Source organism: Doryrhamphus excisus, linkage group LG7 (genome assembly GCF_037039965.1).
Source record: "Doryrhamphus excisus strain RoL-2023G ecotype Guam linkage group LG7, RoL_Dexc_Guam_v1.1, whole genome shotgun sequence".
In the NCBI taxonomy this organism is placed as follows: domain Eukaryota; kingdom Metazoa; phylum Chordata; class Actinopteri; order Syngnathiformes; family Syngnathidae; genus Doryrhamphus; species Doryrhamphus excisus.
Window position 1 is genome coordinate 1,940,268 of NC_136363.1, and position 16,312 is coordinate 1,956,579.

General features: G+C 41.7%; 2 protein-coding genes and 1 non-coding gene across 4 annotated transcripts; 1 reads left to right on the forward strand and 2 right to left on the reverse strand.

Moving 5' to 3' along the window:
- Nucleotides 1–849: 849 nt before the first annotated feature.
- On the forward strand, nt 850–982 carry LOC131102449 (U8 small nucleolar RNA). Its single transcript, XR_009119444.2, has one exon. It is a non-coding gene; the product is annotated as a U8 small nucleolar RNA (small nucleolar RNA).
- Nucleotides 983–2,663: 1,681 nt separating this feature from the next.
- LOC131101792 (uncharacterized) lies at nt 2,664–7,157 on the reverse strand. Of its 2 annotated transcripts, XM_078791886.1 has the most exons (5): nt 7,034–7,157; nt 6,861–6,924; nt 5,889–6,263; nt 5,687–5,802; nt 2,664–3,448 (listed from the first exon to the last, which is right to left on the reverse strand). In XM_078791886.1, the coding sequence occupies exons 3-5, from the start codon at nt 6,013–6,015 to the stop codon at nt 3,329–3,331; spliced, it is 363 nt and encodes a 120-aa protein (XP_078648012.1). In that variant the 5' UTR covers nt 6,016–6,263; nt 6,861–6,924; nt 7,034–7,157; the 3' UTR covers nt 2,664–3,328. The 2 variants fall into 2 exon arrangements, with proteins under 2 accessions (XP_078648012.1, XP_057903130.1); XM_058047147.2 differs by lacking the exons at nt 6,861–6,924; nt 7,034–7,157 and having other exon boundaries at nt 5,889–6,406.
- atp6v1c1b (ATPase H+ transporting V1 subunit C1b) lies at nt 6,991–15,120 on the reverse strand. Its single transcript, XM_058046933.2, has 13 exons — nt 14,950–15,120; nt 13,976–14,144; nt 13,844–13,911; nt 13,693–13,778; nt 13,526–13,620; nt 13,374–13,465; nt 12,631–12,729; nt 11,726–11,794; nt 10,436–10,528; nt 10,264–10,357; nt 10,093–10,190; nt 9,887–10,010; nt 6,991–7,497 (listed from the first exon to the last, which is right to left on the reverse strand). Exons 2-13 carry the CDS (start codon nt 14,105–14,107, stop codon nt 7,399–7,401), a joined length of 1,149 nt encoding a protein of 382 aa, XP_057902916.1. The 5' UTR covers nt 14,108–14,144; nt 14,950–15,120; the 3' UTR covers nt 6,991–7,398.
- Nucleotides 15,121–16,312: the final 1,192 nt, after the last annotated feature.

Below are 16,312 nucleotides of genomic sequence, written 5' to 3' on the forward strand. Positions count from 1 at the left end.
TTCTGCAAATATTATGTCATTGTCGAGTGAGCAATGTAATATTCGTCCGTGTGGCAACACGTACCTGATTGCCTCGTTCCTCCAAGGCAACTTAGTGATGCACGTGAGAGGTTGTGGCGTGTGGTAAATGGTGATTTGGCGTTATGTGACGGTTTAAACTGTGGAAAGATACAACTCGGCAGCGACATCTGCTGGCCAAACTCCAACACAACCTCTCAAATTGACGCGCTGTGGTACAACAACTTCCGCTTCCGGTTTTATGCCTGTGTTTTTACACTGTAACCAAAACAACGAGTCACGGTACTTTAGGTACATTATATAATAATAATAATACAAAATAATAATAGTAAAATTAATAAAATATAGTAGGCATAATCAGTCATCGCGCAGTCTAAGGAATGTTTGTTCGTAGCAAACCCGGAAGTAAACGCCTCCGTGCTCTTCCGCTGCTGAACGGTGTTGCATGTTTTTTATTCTTGTTTCGATTTAAAAGCAGCTAACCTCACAGCTGCTTTAAGTTGGGGAATGGGGAAATAAAAGAGTGATTTATAAGAAATTTGTGAAAAAGCCACAACATTGGCTTCCATAGTGAGTTTATTTCCTGTCCGCCAATGAGAAGCTCGCTTGAGATGACGTCACGACTGAATTTGCATGTTACGAAGATCCACCACAGAAAACATGACCATTTAACTGAAGTCTCGGATTATGTTTGACTGTGGGTTAACCCAGAGAGCACGTATGAATACATAGGAGTGCATTTAAGCAGATAAGTTGCCATGGTTACGTGAAACCGCGAGTTAAATAGCTGTGTGCGGAAGTCAAAGCAGCTGTTTCGGCAACCAGTCAGTATCGTCAGTGAGGTATATCCTTACCTGTATCTCCAGAAATGGAGTTGCAGAATATGATGAATGGAGATTTATGAGATATGATTAATATCTCCGACTTGTAGAGAAATGCAACGCTCTACAAGTTCCATTCTGATTTGCGATTTTGCTAGCAACAAAGTAAACACTAAGCGGAAGCTGCAGTTCCTCTATTAGACACTAGATGGCCTTGTTTCTTCCCAATACTGCACTTTGTCTAACAAGGTTGTGTACACATCCACTCCTGATCCTACATGGACATTTTGCACTGCTCCATCTTAAGGAGGTTCTAAGTCAAGTTTCAAAATGAGACAAAAGAAACATTGGAGTGAAATAGGCTGTTCATCAGATGATCAAAGTTGAAGACCGCTAAAATAGAAATTAAAAGTATAAAAAGGAGTCGCTGTGCCATTCTTCTTCATGAGGTGAAAAACGGCTTTGGGCATGCTTGATGGCAGAGTTCCCAGGAGGCCAGTGGGAATGTTGCTCCAGGTGCTTAAGATGGCTTCACTGTCTGGAATGTTCTCCATTGGATTTAGAGTCACCAATTGTCACCAATGAAGCTAGCATGTTTTTGGAATGTGGGAGGAAAGCATGTTCACAGGCTAACATTAGCATACTAGCATGTTTTGCAATGTTAGCAGTATCATGCTAGGGGTTATGTTAACTTTAGCATGTTAGAATGCTAATTTTAGCATACTAGCATTTTCGTGTTTTCATGGGTAAACATATCTAAACGCTTAGGACAATCTTTCTAGGTGTTAGCATGTTCATGTTAGCATGTTAGCATGGTAATGTTAACAATAATATTTTTTGCTATTTACACGGGTAAACATATATATGTATTGACACTTAGCAGTATCATGCTAGGTGTTAGCATGCTAATGTTAGTATGTTAGCAGCTAACATTAGCATACTAGCATGTTTTGCAATGCTCAGCACTATCATGCTAGGTGTTATCATGTTAACTTGAGCATGTTAGAATGCTCATTTTAGCATATTAGCATTTTTGTGTTTTCATGGGTAAACATATCTAAACGCTTAGGACGTCATGCTAACACCTAGTTAGCATGTTCATGTTAGCATGGTAATGTTAACAATAATATTTATGGCTATTCCCACAGGTAAACGTATACATGTATTGACACTTAGCAGTGTCATGCTAGGTGTTAGCATGCTAATGTTAGCATGTTAGCAGCTAACGTTAGTATACTAGCACGTTTTGCAATGCTTTGCACCATCATGCTAGGTGTTATCATGTTAACTTTAGCATATGCTAATTTTAGCATACTAGCATTTTTGTGTTTTCATGGGAAAACATATCTAAACACTTAGGACAATCTTTCTAGGTGTTAGCATGTTCATTTTAGCACGTTAGCATGGTAATGTAAACATAATATTTTTTACCATTTCTACGGGTAAACATCTATATGTATTAACACTTAGCAGTATCATGCTAGGTGTTAGCATGCTAATGCTAACATGTTAGCAGCTAACGTTAGCATACTAGCATATTTGACAGAATACTTCATTAATCCCTTTGGGATTCCCTCAGGAAAATTGGCAATATATATATATATATATATATATATATATATATATATATTATATATATATACGTAAATACATATATAAACACTATTACCATTTCTACCGCATTTCAGTTCTGCTTCAGCTCATCCTTAAAACTATTCCGACACTCTTTTTACTTTTCAACAAATCAACAGCAGTAAAGCAGTTCTGTTTTGGTTCTGCTGTTTGTAGGAATACAAGTCAAAGATCGTCTATACGAGACGGAATAAATCCATTGGAAGATGAAAGGAAGAACATTTAGCTGACATTTAGTTGTGGTTTATTTCTGTTCAAGCGTTCATCGGCGCCGATGAGGACCGAGGCGTTACAAAGGCATGGCGGGAGCAACACCCCCCTCTGCTGGCCACACAGCAGATGGCACCTTGGCAGCATGCTTGATTGGGATTGTGGTGGGAAAAGTCTTTTTTTTCCCCCCCCTCAGGAACTCTGCGCTGCTGCCGGACATGCACATCGGAATGAGATGCGAGAAGAAGAACAAAGCGACGTGACGCGAAGGGAAAAACAAAGTCTTGATGTTTTTTTTTTAGGCACATGCGGGTGTTTTGTTTCTCCAACGGCTTCCAACAAACAGCACTTGTGGTTGTCCTCCGATAGAAAGCATCTATGTAGCAACTACTCAGACATACAAGAAGGCTGCACAGAGAAGCTGATTACCAGGAGTGTGTGTGTGTGTGTGTGTGTGTGTGCGTGCGACATAGTGGTGATACACTCCGTCACCATGGCAACAAACATGGCGCAGGCTCGTCCTCCCCGACACACGCTTCGCTTTGGCATGCGCAAAAATGTGTCTTGTAAACATCATCGCTGCTCGCTGACCTCCTTCTCCTCCTTCTCCTCCTTCTCCTCCCTCCATCATGGAGCCGCTGTGGTCTTCACCTGCCGTCGGTGGAAGCTTCGGGGTCCGGGTGGCTGCTGATGCTGATGGACTGCACCTCCTTGCTAAGCGACCCCGCCTCCTTGGACGCCTTCCTCTTGGAGTCTCGCGTGGCTTGCTGTGGAGAAGGAATCACATCTCACTGTCACGTCATCTCCGGCTTACTTCCTACGGAAGTAAGCACCTGGTCCTCAAAAACAGCACCAAAACCTGTTTCATAGAAGATCTTTGACTAAATGTAGCTCCTCAAAAACAGCAAAGCGCGGCCGTCATATATAAAAGGATCTTTGGGTAGCAATAGGTCCTCTCGCTCTTGTCATAGCATATAAAGGATCTTCGACTAGCAGCTGATGCTCAAAAATAGCACGGCACTCCCGTTCCGTAGAAGATCTTTGACTCAATGTTCTAGCTCCTCAAAAACAGCACAGCATTTTTGTTTCATAAAAGATCTTTGACTAAATGTAGCTCCTCAAAAATAGCAGAGCACAGCCGTCATATATAAAAGATCTTTGACTAGCAGCTGTTCCTCAAAAACAGCACAGGACTCCTGTTTCATAGAAGATCTAAAAGTAGCTCCTCAAAAACAGCAGAGCGCAGCTGTCGTAGATAAAGGATCTTTGAGTAGCAGTAGGTCCCCAAAAACAGCAGAGCGTGGCCGTCATATATAAAGGATCTTGGGTAGCAGTAGGTCCTCAAAAACAGCATGGCACTCCCGTTTCATACAAGATCTTTGACTCAGTGTTCTACCTCCTCAAAAACAGCAGAGCATTTTGTTTCGTAGAAGATCTTTGACTAAATGTAGCTCTTCAAAAACAGCAGAGCGCAGCTGTCATAGATAAAGGATCTTTGAGTAGCAGTAGGTCCCCAAAAACAGCAGAGCGTGGCCGTCATATATAAAGGATCTTTGGGTAGCAATCGGTCCTCAAAAACAGCGGAACTCTGCTGTTTGACTGGCATTTTTACAATCATTTCTTACAAATAGCAGAGTGCTCTGTTATAGTATATAAAGGATCTTTGTCTAGCAGTTGTTCCTCAAAAACAGCATGGCACTCCCGTTTCATAGAAGATCTTTGACTCAATGTAGCTCTTCAAAAACAGCAGAGCGCAGCTGTCATAGATAAAGGATCTTTGAGTAGCAGTAGGTCCTCAAAAACAGCGGAGCGCGGCAGTCATATATAAAGGATCTTGGGTAGCAGTAGGTGGCACTCCCGTTTCATACAAGATCTTTGACTCAGTGTTCTACCTCCTCAAAAACAGCAGAGCATTTTGTTTCGTAGAAGATCTTTGACTAAATGTAGCTCTTCAAAAACAGCAGAGCGCAGCTGTCATAGATAAAGGATCTTTGAGTAGCAATAGGTCCTCAAAAACAGCAGAGCTCTGTTTGACTGGCATTTTTACAACCATTTAGTAGCAGAGTGCTCTTGACATAGTATATAAAGGATCTTTGACTAGCAGCTGTTCCTCAAAAACAGCACAGCACTCCCGTTTCATACAAGATCTTTGACTCAATGTTTTAGCTCCTCAAAAACATGCACAGGACTCCTGTTTCATAGAAGATCTTTGACTAAATGTAGCTCCTCAAAAACAGCACAGCGCGGCCATCATATATAAAGGATCTTTGAGTAGCAATAGGTCCTCAAAAACAGCAGAGCTCTGATGTTTGACTGCTTTTGTCATAATATATAAAGGATCTTTGACTAGCAGCTGTTCCTCAAAAACAGCACAGCACTCCCGTTTCATACAAGATCTTTGACTCAATGTTTTAGCTCCTCAAAAACATGCACAGGACTCCTGTTTCATAGAAGATCTTTGACTAAATGTAGCTCCTCAAAAACAGCACAGCGCGGCCGTCATATATAAAGGATCTTTGAGTAGCAATAGGTCCTCAAAAACAGCAGAGCTCTGATGTTTGACTGCTTTTGTCATAATATATAAAGGATCTTTGACTAGCAGCTGTTCCTCAAAAACAGCACGGCACTCTTGTCATATATAATAGATCGTTGAAGACAGTACAGCACAGCACTCCTGTCATACAGAGGATCTTTGACGAGAATTTGAGAGTTCCTGACATACGGCATATAAAGGATCTTTGACCTGCACTCGGTCCTCAAAAACAGCAAAGCACACCTGTCATATCGGGGATCTTTAACTAGTGTTTGTCCTTAAAGACAGCAACGTGATTCTGACCCAGAATGTTGGATTGGGTCCTTAAAAACAGCAGAGTGCATCCGTCATATGTGAAGGATCTTTGACTATAGAAGAGCATTCCCATGTAGTTTTCCACGGCAATGAAAGACCTGGGATGGGAAAGGAAAGGTTCCGGCTGTCAAGGTGACGTGAGGTGCGGGTTCCTTACATCACTAAAAGAACGTCTCTGCCTCCTCTGATGGTTGCAGCTGCTGGTTCCGCTCAGGTTCTGCTTCCCACATTGGGTTCCTGTGGTCACCATCCTCTTGGCCTCAAAAGTCTTGCCTATAGTGGAGACCATAGCAAAGATGAAGATGATGATGATGATGATGATGATGATGATGATGGAGATGGCCGAGGTGTTATCTTACTGGCGGACACCGGAAGAGGAGTCTCCACGTCCGTGTTGGTCAGCCACGTCGACTCGGTCTCTCTGGTCCAGCTCTCATGGTACCTCGGCTCGATGATCGCGTCCGCCCTGCTCCCCCCGCAGCCCATCGGGAAATGTCATCCGCCACAGGTGCTGCAAAAGCGGATCGGATGGGATCGTCTCGGTGGGGGCCCGGACGTTTACATGCGTCTTTCATGGTGCCATCTTCATCCCCGTACTGGTTCCGGTCGTGGCGATGATGCCCCCCCCCAACCCCCCCGGTCCCTCGGAGTGCATCAGCTGACCCGCGTGCGTGCGTCATTCGAGGGAGGGGGTGTGGCCAGCGGAACGCGGGGACAAGCGCGGCGCTGATTGGCTGGGAGGTGAAGCGTCATCGTAACGGCAACCGTTTTGACAGTTTCGTATCAAATATTACACAGATTTGACATATTTTATGTTTTATATCAAACATTACACAGATTTGACATATTTTATGATATTAATTTGAATGAAAAAGCCCACGTGCAACATTCAAATATTTAAAGAGTAATCGAAGCGATTACTCTATCATGGTTATTCCTTTAATTATGAAATTAACTGATCGCTATTTCTATTTTTGATGTAAAACTATGCATATTTAGAAAAAATACTTATTGGTTTGAAGTACTTATTGGTCCCCGTCTAGCATAAAAGGACTAAAATGTAGGAAAAAGCCCACGTGCAACATTCAAATATTTAAAGAGTAATCAAACCTATTACTCTATCATGGTTATTCCTTTAATTATGAAATTAACTGATCGCTATTTCTATTTTTGATGTAAAACTATGCATATTTAGAAAAAATACTTATTGGTTTGAAGTACTTATTGGTCCCTGTATGGCATTAAAGGACTAAAATGTAGGAAGTACTAAGGTTCCCTAGGGAACACATTTGCTGTGACACTGCTCAAATCCCCCCCCCACCACCTCTTACCTTTTACCTCCAGGTGTGCACTAACCACACTTACACGGAAACAGGAAGTGCATCCCATCAAGTTCTGTAATACAGGATGTAAGAGTACATTTGTTAACTGACAAAACAAAACACGGCACTTGAACGCATCTTCCACATCCAACAAATACTTTTTTGACATTTATTGGTATTACTTTGAAATACACGGACGGGACAGCAGAGTAGAGTAGAGTAGGATCCACGGGGAGGAGCGGACACGGCGGTCAGCCAGCACGTTGATAAACATCTACTTGGGAAGCAAAACACGCAGCTAAAAACACACCGACTGGCCGCTCAAATAAATATTATAGTTTTCATATACATCTGGACTCATACTTTACAACAAAGCCACAATAAAAAAAAAATGCTGACTTCTTTTCTTCGCATGGCGTCAAATAAAGTGGATTTAAAACTCTTACTTCCTGTTGGGCATCTGGTGGGGTGAGGGGGAGAGGGAGGGAGGAAAACAACACACAACGGGAATGTGAACGCCACAGAGTGAGACCTCCCGCCGGGCCACTCAGACTTTGAAGTCGAGAAGGTTGCAGTCGATCTTGTAGTAAACGTACGGGTAGTACTCCTGCTGGCTCAGGTTCAGACCTGGGATGTCCATGGAGGCCTGGGGGTGGGGGTGGGTGGGGGGGGGGGCGGAGGACGGCAAAAGAAAAAAAAAAAAACTCTTATTTGCTTCTTCCCTGTCACCATGGCGATGGTGGTGTGTTTAGTGTCAAAGACGGGGATGACGTCAACGCAGCCTCTGCGGCCGAAGATCTGATTTTCTTGGTTCTTCCTGTGTCCGACTAGGAACTAGACGAGGGGGGCGGCGGTGTGTTGTGGTGTCCCCTTTTTAAGGGGGGGGGGGTCATCATGTTTGTAGCGCTACCGTTGTACGGCTATTCTTTGCAAATGACGGACGTTTTGTGGATCTTTCCGTCATTCTTTGAGAATCCGTAGTGTTTCCAAACATACCGTTTAAACGTTGCGGGGGGGGGGGGGGGTGTTAAATATAGAAACTTCGCTGCTGCTTGCGTACGAACGTCCATGTTGTTTTACTAGTAGTTTGTATGCGCCTCACGGCTTCCGTCCGTATTCAGTACAAAACTCCAAATAATGACGGTGCGTTCATGGTACCTGGGAAACAGCATATGGGGTGAAGTTGAACATTAATAAAACGGCGCTTGCATCGGATTTGACCAAAATCTATATTTCATTACGCATCGATGTATCGATTAATATCGATTATTTTCCACACCCTTAGCGTGTACCCGACAGCAGCACCCGTCCTGCTAGATTTGGACTCATTGGTGTCACATGACACTTTGGCTCTGTGTTTTTTTTTTTTTTTTTTTTTTTAATTCAACTTCCCACCAATTTCTCTTCCGTAAAAAGTTGACTTTTACGTGTTTAACCTTCCTCTTGTGTTAGCTTTCTGGTATCATGTCTTATGTTAACGGGTCGGTTTTGACCCAAGTATTAAAAACAATAAGTTAGCATCAAATGTGCTTCTCATGTCTTGGTTACCTTCTTAGGCTTCCTCATACATGAAAATATTGGTTTTTAATACTTTTGGTGTGGGCATGTAGGCCTTTTGTTGTCACTATACCCCTCCATTTCAATTTCCAAAAATGGTCAAATGAACCTCAAAAGAATCATATTAATAAATGAAAGGTTCTTTTGTTAGCTGGCTATTATTACTGAGGGCTATAGAACATATCTCTTAAATCAATTAGTTTTATTTATTTTCTCATTTTAATATTAATCACTGAAGAAACATCTATGGCAGGGGTGGGCAAACTACGGCCCGGGGGCCACATCCGGCCCGCCAAGTGTTTGAATACGGCCCGCCCAATCTTTGCAAAGTATTTCATTTAAACTCAACATACGACCTGGCATCACGGCCTGAGCCAACCTTTTGATGGTTTTATGGTTTTTCTGTTGTTTACAAAGTGCTCCTGAAAAAAGGGACACAAGCACATAATAATAATAATTATTATTATTATTATTATTAGATTATTATAATTATTATTAGAACTATTATGATTATTATAATTATTATTAGAACTATTATGATTATTATAATTATTATATTAATGTTAATTATTATATTAATTATATATAATATTATTGTTATATTTGCATATTTTACATAATAATGATATAATTATTATTTTAATTTTATTGTAATTATTATAATATTTTATTATTTTTAAAATATTTAAATATAAATATAAAATAATAAATAATAATAGCAGATTGCATGACAATTTTACAGATACAATAATACCAGGTGGACTGTTACGTGTAAAATATATAGTCTGCCCCCCCCCCCCCCCCGTAAATTTTGATCTATAGTGATCGGGTCAATTTTGACCCATATATATTAATGTCAAGAAAAGGTAGAAAAAGTTATTGTTTTCAGCAACAGAACTTTAGTATAAACTGAAATCAAAAAACCAGAACAGGTCCAGATCTTGGTTCACTGTACTTGTTGCCATTCTTTCCATGATCCAAATTGTAAATGTGAAATCAGCCAATCAAATGAGTGAATTCACGTCACATGTATACAGGAAAAAGTGGTCAAAATGAGAATCCCCTGAAGCTTCCATGATGAGAAGAGGAGCTGGTTGTCATTGTGTTGGCTAATTGTACACTTATGATTTCAGTTTTGGCTCTAAATATTGCTTTATAGTTATATTATTATAATTGACCCTGGTCATAATTTCAACCAGACCATTTTAAAATTTAGTATAAATATATTTTTTTGGTTTTATTTTGTTGAAATAGTGTTTCCTGACAAGTTGTTATGTGATTCTTTTTATGCATTAAAATGTAAAACGGGTCGGTGCCGACCTTAACACAAGAGGAGGGTTAAAGCCTGTGTAATATTAAATTCAGCCCCCCCCCCCAGTGGTATTGCCCCATTGTGCTACATTTTAAGCCTTTAGTTGTGCTTTCTACTGCACGTTTAATATGTGAATGGAAGGAGGAAGAAAAAGAGCGTCGCTCACGTCGATGATGGCGGCGCTGCTGTCCAGGTGCTTGTACAGGTCGTAGAGCACCTCCCTCAGCTTCTTCATGTTCTTCTTGTTGGGCTGGAGCAGCATGGCCTGGAAGTTGACCGGCAGACCGTATCTACGGAGAGAAGAAAAAAAAAAAGGGAGAGCGTCCTAAAACGCCGCCAGAGCTTTTCATCGTATCTTCCTGCCACGCCCACCTCAGCACCGACTCCACAAACACACGCAGAGCTTTGATGTGGACCCACGCGATGAAGGCTTCGCTGAAGTTGACTTTGAGCCACCGCACCAGAGGACCCTGCGTGGAGGAAGACCACAAAGCGATGAGATGAGGACGTTGGAGAAAGACGGGCGGAGGGAGAGGAGCTCACAAACTGCTTCTTCTTGTCGGTGGACAGGCGAGTCATCTCCTCTTTGTCGGCCTTCATCTCCTCCTCGTTGTACTGGAAGTCCCGCACGCTGAACCTGGCGACGCATGTGCACGAGTTCAACATGGGGTCGGCATGAAAACAAGCAGCGTTCGTGAGACTAATTACTAATTACTTGTTTTCTCTGGCCTTGTGCTTGAAATCATCCACCGCCTTCCGGAAGAGCGTGACGCTGAAGAGGCCGCTGTCGTTGTCTTCAAACAGCATCCTGCACCACACACACACACACACACACACTCCTATAAATGTGTGTCAAACTAAACTACATATACTAGAATGACCTCACTAATGATGAGGAGTGCATGAGAAAGTGGGAAAAGAAAAGTGAGTTAAGTAGTAAAAATGTTCTTCTCCGAGAGTCTGTGACTTTAAAGGGGACCTATGATGCTCCTCCCCTTTTCTGACCGATAAATGTAGTTAGAACGTTGATTTCTGGTGTTAAACCAGAAGCCAAAGTTTCGCATAATAAGGTTTGTGCATTTGGAAGAAGTTTGGGATGGCTCTGAATGCTTGGTTTCAGAAGGCGTGGTAAAACTGTTCCTTTGTGATGTCACAGAGGGACGGGCTTCCTTATATGGGCGTGGCTGTAAGCTGTACACTCTCTGCCATCCCCCATATCATGGAATACACTTGTATCATATTGTAAGGCACATGTATTTATTAGGGCTACTCGGTGGATGAGTGGACCTCACAGCTAGGAGACCCGAGTTTAATCCCACCCTCGGTGTGGAGTTTGCATGTTGTCCCCAGTGCATGCGTGGGTTTTCTCCGGGTACTCCGGTTTCCTCCCACATTCCAAAAACATGCTAGGTTAATTAGCCACTCCAAATTGTCCATAGGTATGAATGTGAGTGTGAATGGTTGTTTGTCTATATGAGAGAGAATGAATGAATGAATGTATTTATTGGTAACAATCTGGCTAACTGTGCTAATGGATGTCAGCCTCTACAGCATTGCTACTAAACCTCCAACCAAGTGTAATGCCTGCGGCTGTCATGAAGGAAGATGTAGTCACCCATGCCATTCCACCTGCATATGGAAGATATTTTTATCACACTTATTTACACAGACGGTGTAAGAGCTATTTAGCTATTTTGTGTTCTGAGGTTTCTAATATCTGTTGATTTATTTTGTTGTTGTTTTGTTTGGATTACTTGATAATATTTTCTTGTTATTTACTTGTTTATTTATCATATAAGAAGAAACGGAACAAGGTTGTATGGACAATGACTCTTTTGCCCATGGTGCATCAGTGGCCTTTTAATTATAATTTAAGTTAAGTTTATTTTTTAAGGACAAATAGCCACTAGAGACAGCAAAGAGCGCTTTTATTTTGAAGGCCGAGAGTATGTCCCCCAACCCTCATGTGAAGTGTAGGGGTGTGTATATGAAGTGGGCGACTTACTTGGTGGATCGAGGCACCACCATCTCCGCCAGGGTTTCGTACGTCTTCTGCCAGTCAGCAAAGTTGGTCCTGATGACATGGAAGCATCCATCACTCTCAGCATGTGTTCCTCAAGCGCTCACAGCAATGTCATCACTATTTGACCCTGGACAGCTTTACAGATGCCACATCTGCTGTACAGGTGGCTGACGAGCAGCCATAGCTTGAGGGATTGGACTTTTCTTTTGATTTTAGTCGTCTTTACTACAAACAGGAATGTACTATTTTGTCTTCCTGTCAAGAAAGGCCCCCCATTAACTGTCCTTCCGGGACCTTCCATGAAGAATAGTTCCTTTAAACAGACCAAAACAACGATTAGAATAACAAGACACGTTTGGCAGAAAGGTAGCTAACGTGCTTCTTCCCATGGCTAAATGAAATAGAACAAAAAGGCAAAACAAAAAATAATAAAAAAAAAAACAAAACAGAAGAATGTGAAGACAAAAAGCTGAAATGTTGCTACTGATAACTGACAATAACACAAAGCTTTAACATTATTAGAGCCCTGTAAACAGGAACCAGCAACCCAGAAACCCCAGGGCAAAGAAGCCAAAAATGTACCACTTCCACATGGAATGTGAGGAGCTTTTTCTTCCATTTGATCTCTGCCTTGGCTCAGTAAGCCGTGTCCATGCTGTGTGAAAGCTAACATAATCCAATGTCATGCCAGCCAATCAAAGGAACAAAAAACTGAAGAAATTTTATCATCATGACTTGCCTCACAAAACACAAAATTATAATTAATACACAAATGACAAATTTTTGTCTCCATTCATTTTCTTTCGCAAGCAGGCTCACAGAAGCGTAGTATAAATAATGCATGGATTATAGTAAATGGAATAAACAGTAGTGCAAAATGTACCTACTTAGGCACAACCACCAGCATGGTGACCAGGTACTCGGAGTCCAACACAAAGTCATCTTTCTTCACAATGTCAGCCAGACTCCTGGTCAACAAGCTACCCCTGCGGGACCACACAGGTACACCACGTCATCCACAAAGCCCAAAAGGGAACACATATTTATTTAACTTTTCTGTGCATTCTAGCATGAGAAAACAAGTTAATATAAGCTAGCTAACAATGCATGTCATGGGAAATACAAAAAACACCCTGCAAAATTCATTGATATTTACATATTGTTATTGTAGCATTTCCGCATTTTTATCTAGTGGACCAACACGACGCCTCACTAGCCGTTCATATCAGTGTCATCGACAGACGAAGAGCGGCTAGCTAGCTCTCCATTTGAAGATGCTGGTTTGCCGTCAGCATTTTTGACCCGAGGGCTGGAGAACACGTCTTGTGCTGGAAGACACGGCCATCCCAATGAGAGCGGATATCGGAAGTGTTACTGTATCCATGGTGCTGTTGTTGTTGTTGTTAACGGAACTAGCATAAGCTAAAAGCTCCATGTGAAATCAATGTAAGTGTTACATGTTCTTGCATGATCACAGCATGGATATCACACCATAAAACGTTTTTTTTAGTGGGCTTCGTAGTCGACATAGGTGTATCCCAATGACGTGCCTTGTAAGCTATGTGTTCATTTTTATGGCAAAATTCCATAAAAAAGTGTGCACTTCCCCTTTAAAAAAATTGACACTCACGCGTTCTTCCGTTCCAGGTTCTGCAGGTTTCCCTTCAGATTGTTGTAAGCTGACGCTCTGGCCTTCAGGTCGTTGTCTATCTGGGTGGCTTGCTGCAAGGCATGCTTGTTAGCCACTAACACACACACACACTTCTACGTGTCTGCACCAACCTTGGAGATGATCTCAGAGATGTTCTTCAGCGACTGCTTGATGGGATACTTGGCCATGTCCCACTGGAATCTGGTAATGTAAGTGACCAGGTCCACTGCAGAGACATGTTCAAGTCGTCATTGCAATCAGATCGATGCTCAGGGGTCATGTGGTTTCAAGCGCTTACGTCCATTAGCCAGCAAGTTCTCCTGGACTTTGTCTCGGCTGTCCTCCAGAACGTCAGCCATGTACTGAGCGACCTTTTTCACCACGCTGAAGAAACAGAAAACACACGTTAGCATCCTCTGGAAACGAGTGAAACAGAGGAAGATCATCACCTCTCCACAAAGGTGTCCAGCTTGGCCAGCTCATCCGACAACCCCACCAAGACGTCCAGGGTGCCCACCTGAAAGACAACGCCGAGTATAAGCAAACCACATCACTGATGGTGCTCTCTAATGCCACGTCACCTTCAGGTCGGGGATGTTGAACTTGGTGTTGGTGGAAAGGTTGTTGGTGCGCGTGGTGGCCACCATCAGCTTGTCCCACGTCTGCTGACACGTCTTCTCCCCCGGAGCGGAGATCAACCAGAATTCCGTCATGGCTGCTGGCAGGAGGCTTGGTCACTGAGGAGGAGCACTGTGGCGGGAAAGGAAAATAGGTTACTCGTGATTTGTACTTTCACTTTCTAAAGTTGAGTTAGTAAATAACATTAATGGCGCCTCCTATATTTCTATATTGCTTATCCCTATATTCATAATAGACAAATACTCAATGAATTGCGGGCAAGTAGTTGCTAAGTTCAGCCCACATTGTGCTTGATGGCGGCCATGTTTTTCCATCATTCGTGTCAAACTTTACACACACATGCTTTTCTGTGTGTAGCACATTTTAGTTTGTATGTTTTATGTCATGTTGTGTGAGAAATCTCAAGTCTAAGCGGCCCGCTACCTGGAATATGGACTATGACTACTTATCATTTTCAGTGGTGTATAATTACAGTATATTTGGCCACTCACATTGCTAACGAGTCTATACAAAAGATGTAGCACAGTTGTGTGTACGTTTTCCATTTCCTGTTTCAAGAAAACAATCCGTACATGAACTTGTTCCTCTTTGTAGCTCTATTTTGTTCTGGAAACTTCCTCACATTGAGCCAGTAATGAGTTGCTGTATGGAGCATGTTGATTACGTCACAGACTGTCATATGACCATCACACACACTGCAACTATTTAACACCCTCTTTTGAACTATACATCGACTGCAAACTGAAATTATCAAATATGACATGTGTACATCCCCAACTGAAGATAAAATAGTCAGAAATACACACATAAAAGTGACAAATTTGTGTACCGAAAGATATGCTAGCCTGTTACCAACGCTAGCTTTAGCATACAGCACTGTCACGACAACCATATTCGCAGTGTTAGCCGTCCTTACCGAAACGTTGACACGGGCTTCGATGTTTGCTTCTCTCGGTGTAAATCAGTGGAATGGTGGCAAATGTCCGTGCATAGTGGATAAATAACAATAACGGCACTTGGATACGGAGGTCCTTCAATTCAACCTAGCATCTCACACAAGTCAGCTGATTAGCCGAGCACTACTGCGCCTGTGCGTGCGGATGCTGCTCTCCGTGATGCCTTCAGAGACTAACAGACTTTTTAGTATTGATTTGAAATTTACAAAAACAGCAAAATAAAGACTGAAAATAACAAGTATTTGAAACAAATTTTAAATTTAGGATCTAAATTCGAAATTTTATTACTATATTACTTGAAAATGGCATTGCTTTGTCTCTATTCATACCGAAATAATCACAGTAAAAGTATTTTTACCGACGGTCCGTGAACAAGGCAAAGGCATTTGTTTTGACAGCCGAAAAAATGGCGCTCAATAGTACAAGTACTGCACTACGACAACAATTGTATTTTTTTAATCAAAGGCTAGTGTTATGTTTAAAACAGTGTGGAATTACTAAATATGAAGTTATATATGTACTGTTTGAGTTATTACATGAAAAATATGCAAAAGGGATGAATAAATACAATATATACAAAATGAGATTTGAATGAGAACCATATCCCTAATAAATAGTTGCACACATCCGAAATAAACTACAGTCTAGATGTCAGCCATCAGTCAAGCAAATCAAATCAGTACAGTCAGTATTACCTTGCATAAACTTGCAAAAGAACCATAATCCATGGGTGTGAAACAGGGGCACTCATCTAAGAATAATCTGAAAAACAGTTTGGGGATATTTATACTGGATATCCTGTGATTTCATGCCGAACTGTGGCAATAATAAATGAAACCGATTATAACATCTCTTAAATGTGGATGAGTTGTCAATGTGAACTCTTATGTGACTACACAGGATTCATTAGTTGCACTGTTGTTTATTTCCTTATCCCGAGGCTATTTTCTTTCAGACAGCAAATGCACTCGATTGGCTTTTATCCTGGATCTACATGACCAGGAGAGCATACTTTAAAGAGGACTTTTTCCACTTTTCTGACCTATAAATGTAGTTAGAATATTGTATTCCGGTGTTAAACCATAACCTAACTAGTGTCCTAACTGTCTTTATTTTGTGCAAGTCATGGAGCAAAAGCAGTTATCTGTGTAGCATTATAGAGTGCGCATACAGGTAGCGGGGTTGCTAATAGCCTTTTTCCACCATAATTAGTGACTTTTTAAAACACTGGTAGTGCCGCAAAAAAACATGTAATGACCACATTACACGTTACCAATGCTGTAGAAAACCTAATGCTAAAATGCTAAAGCTACTTACCATTGA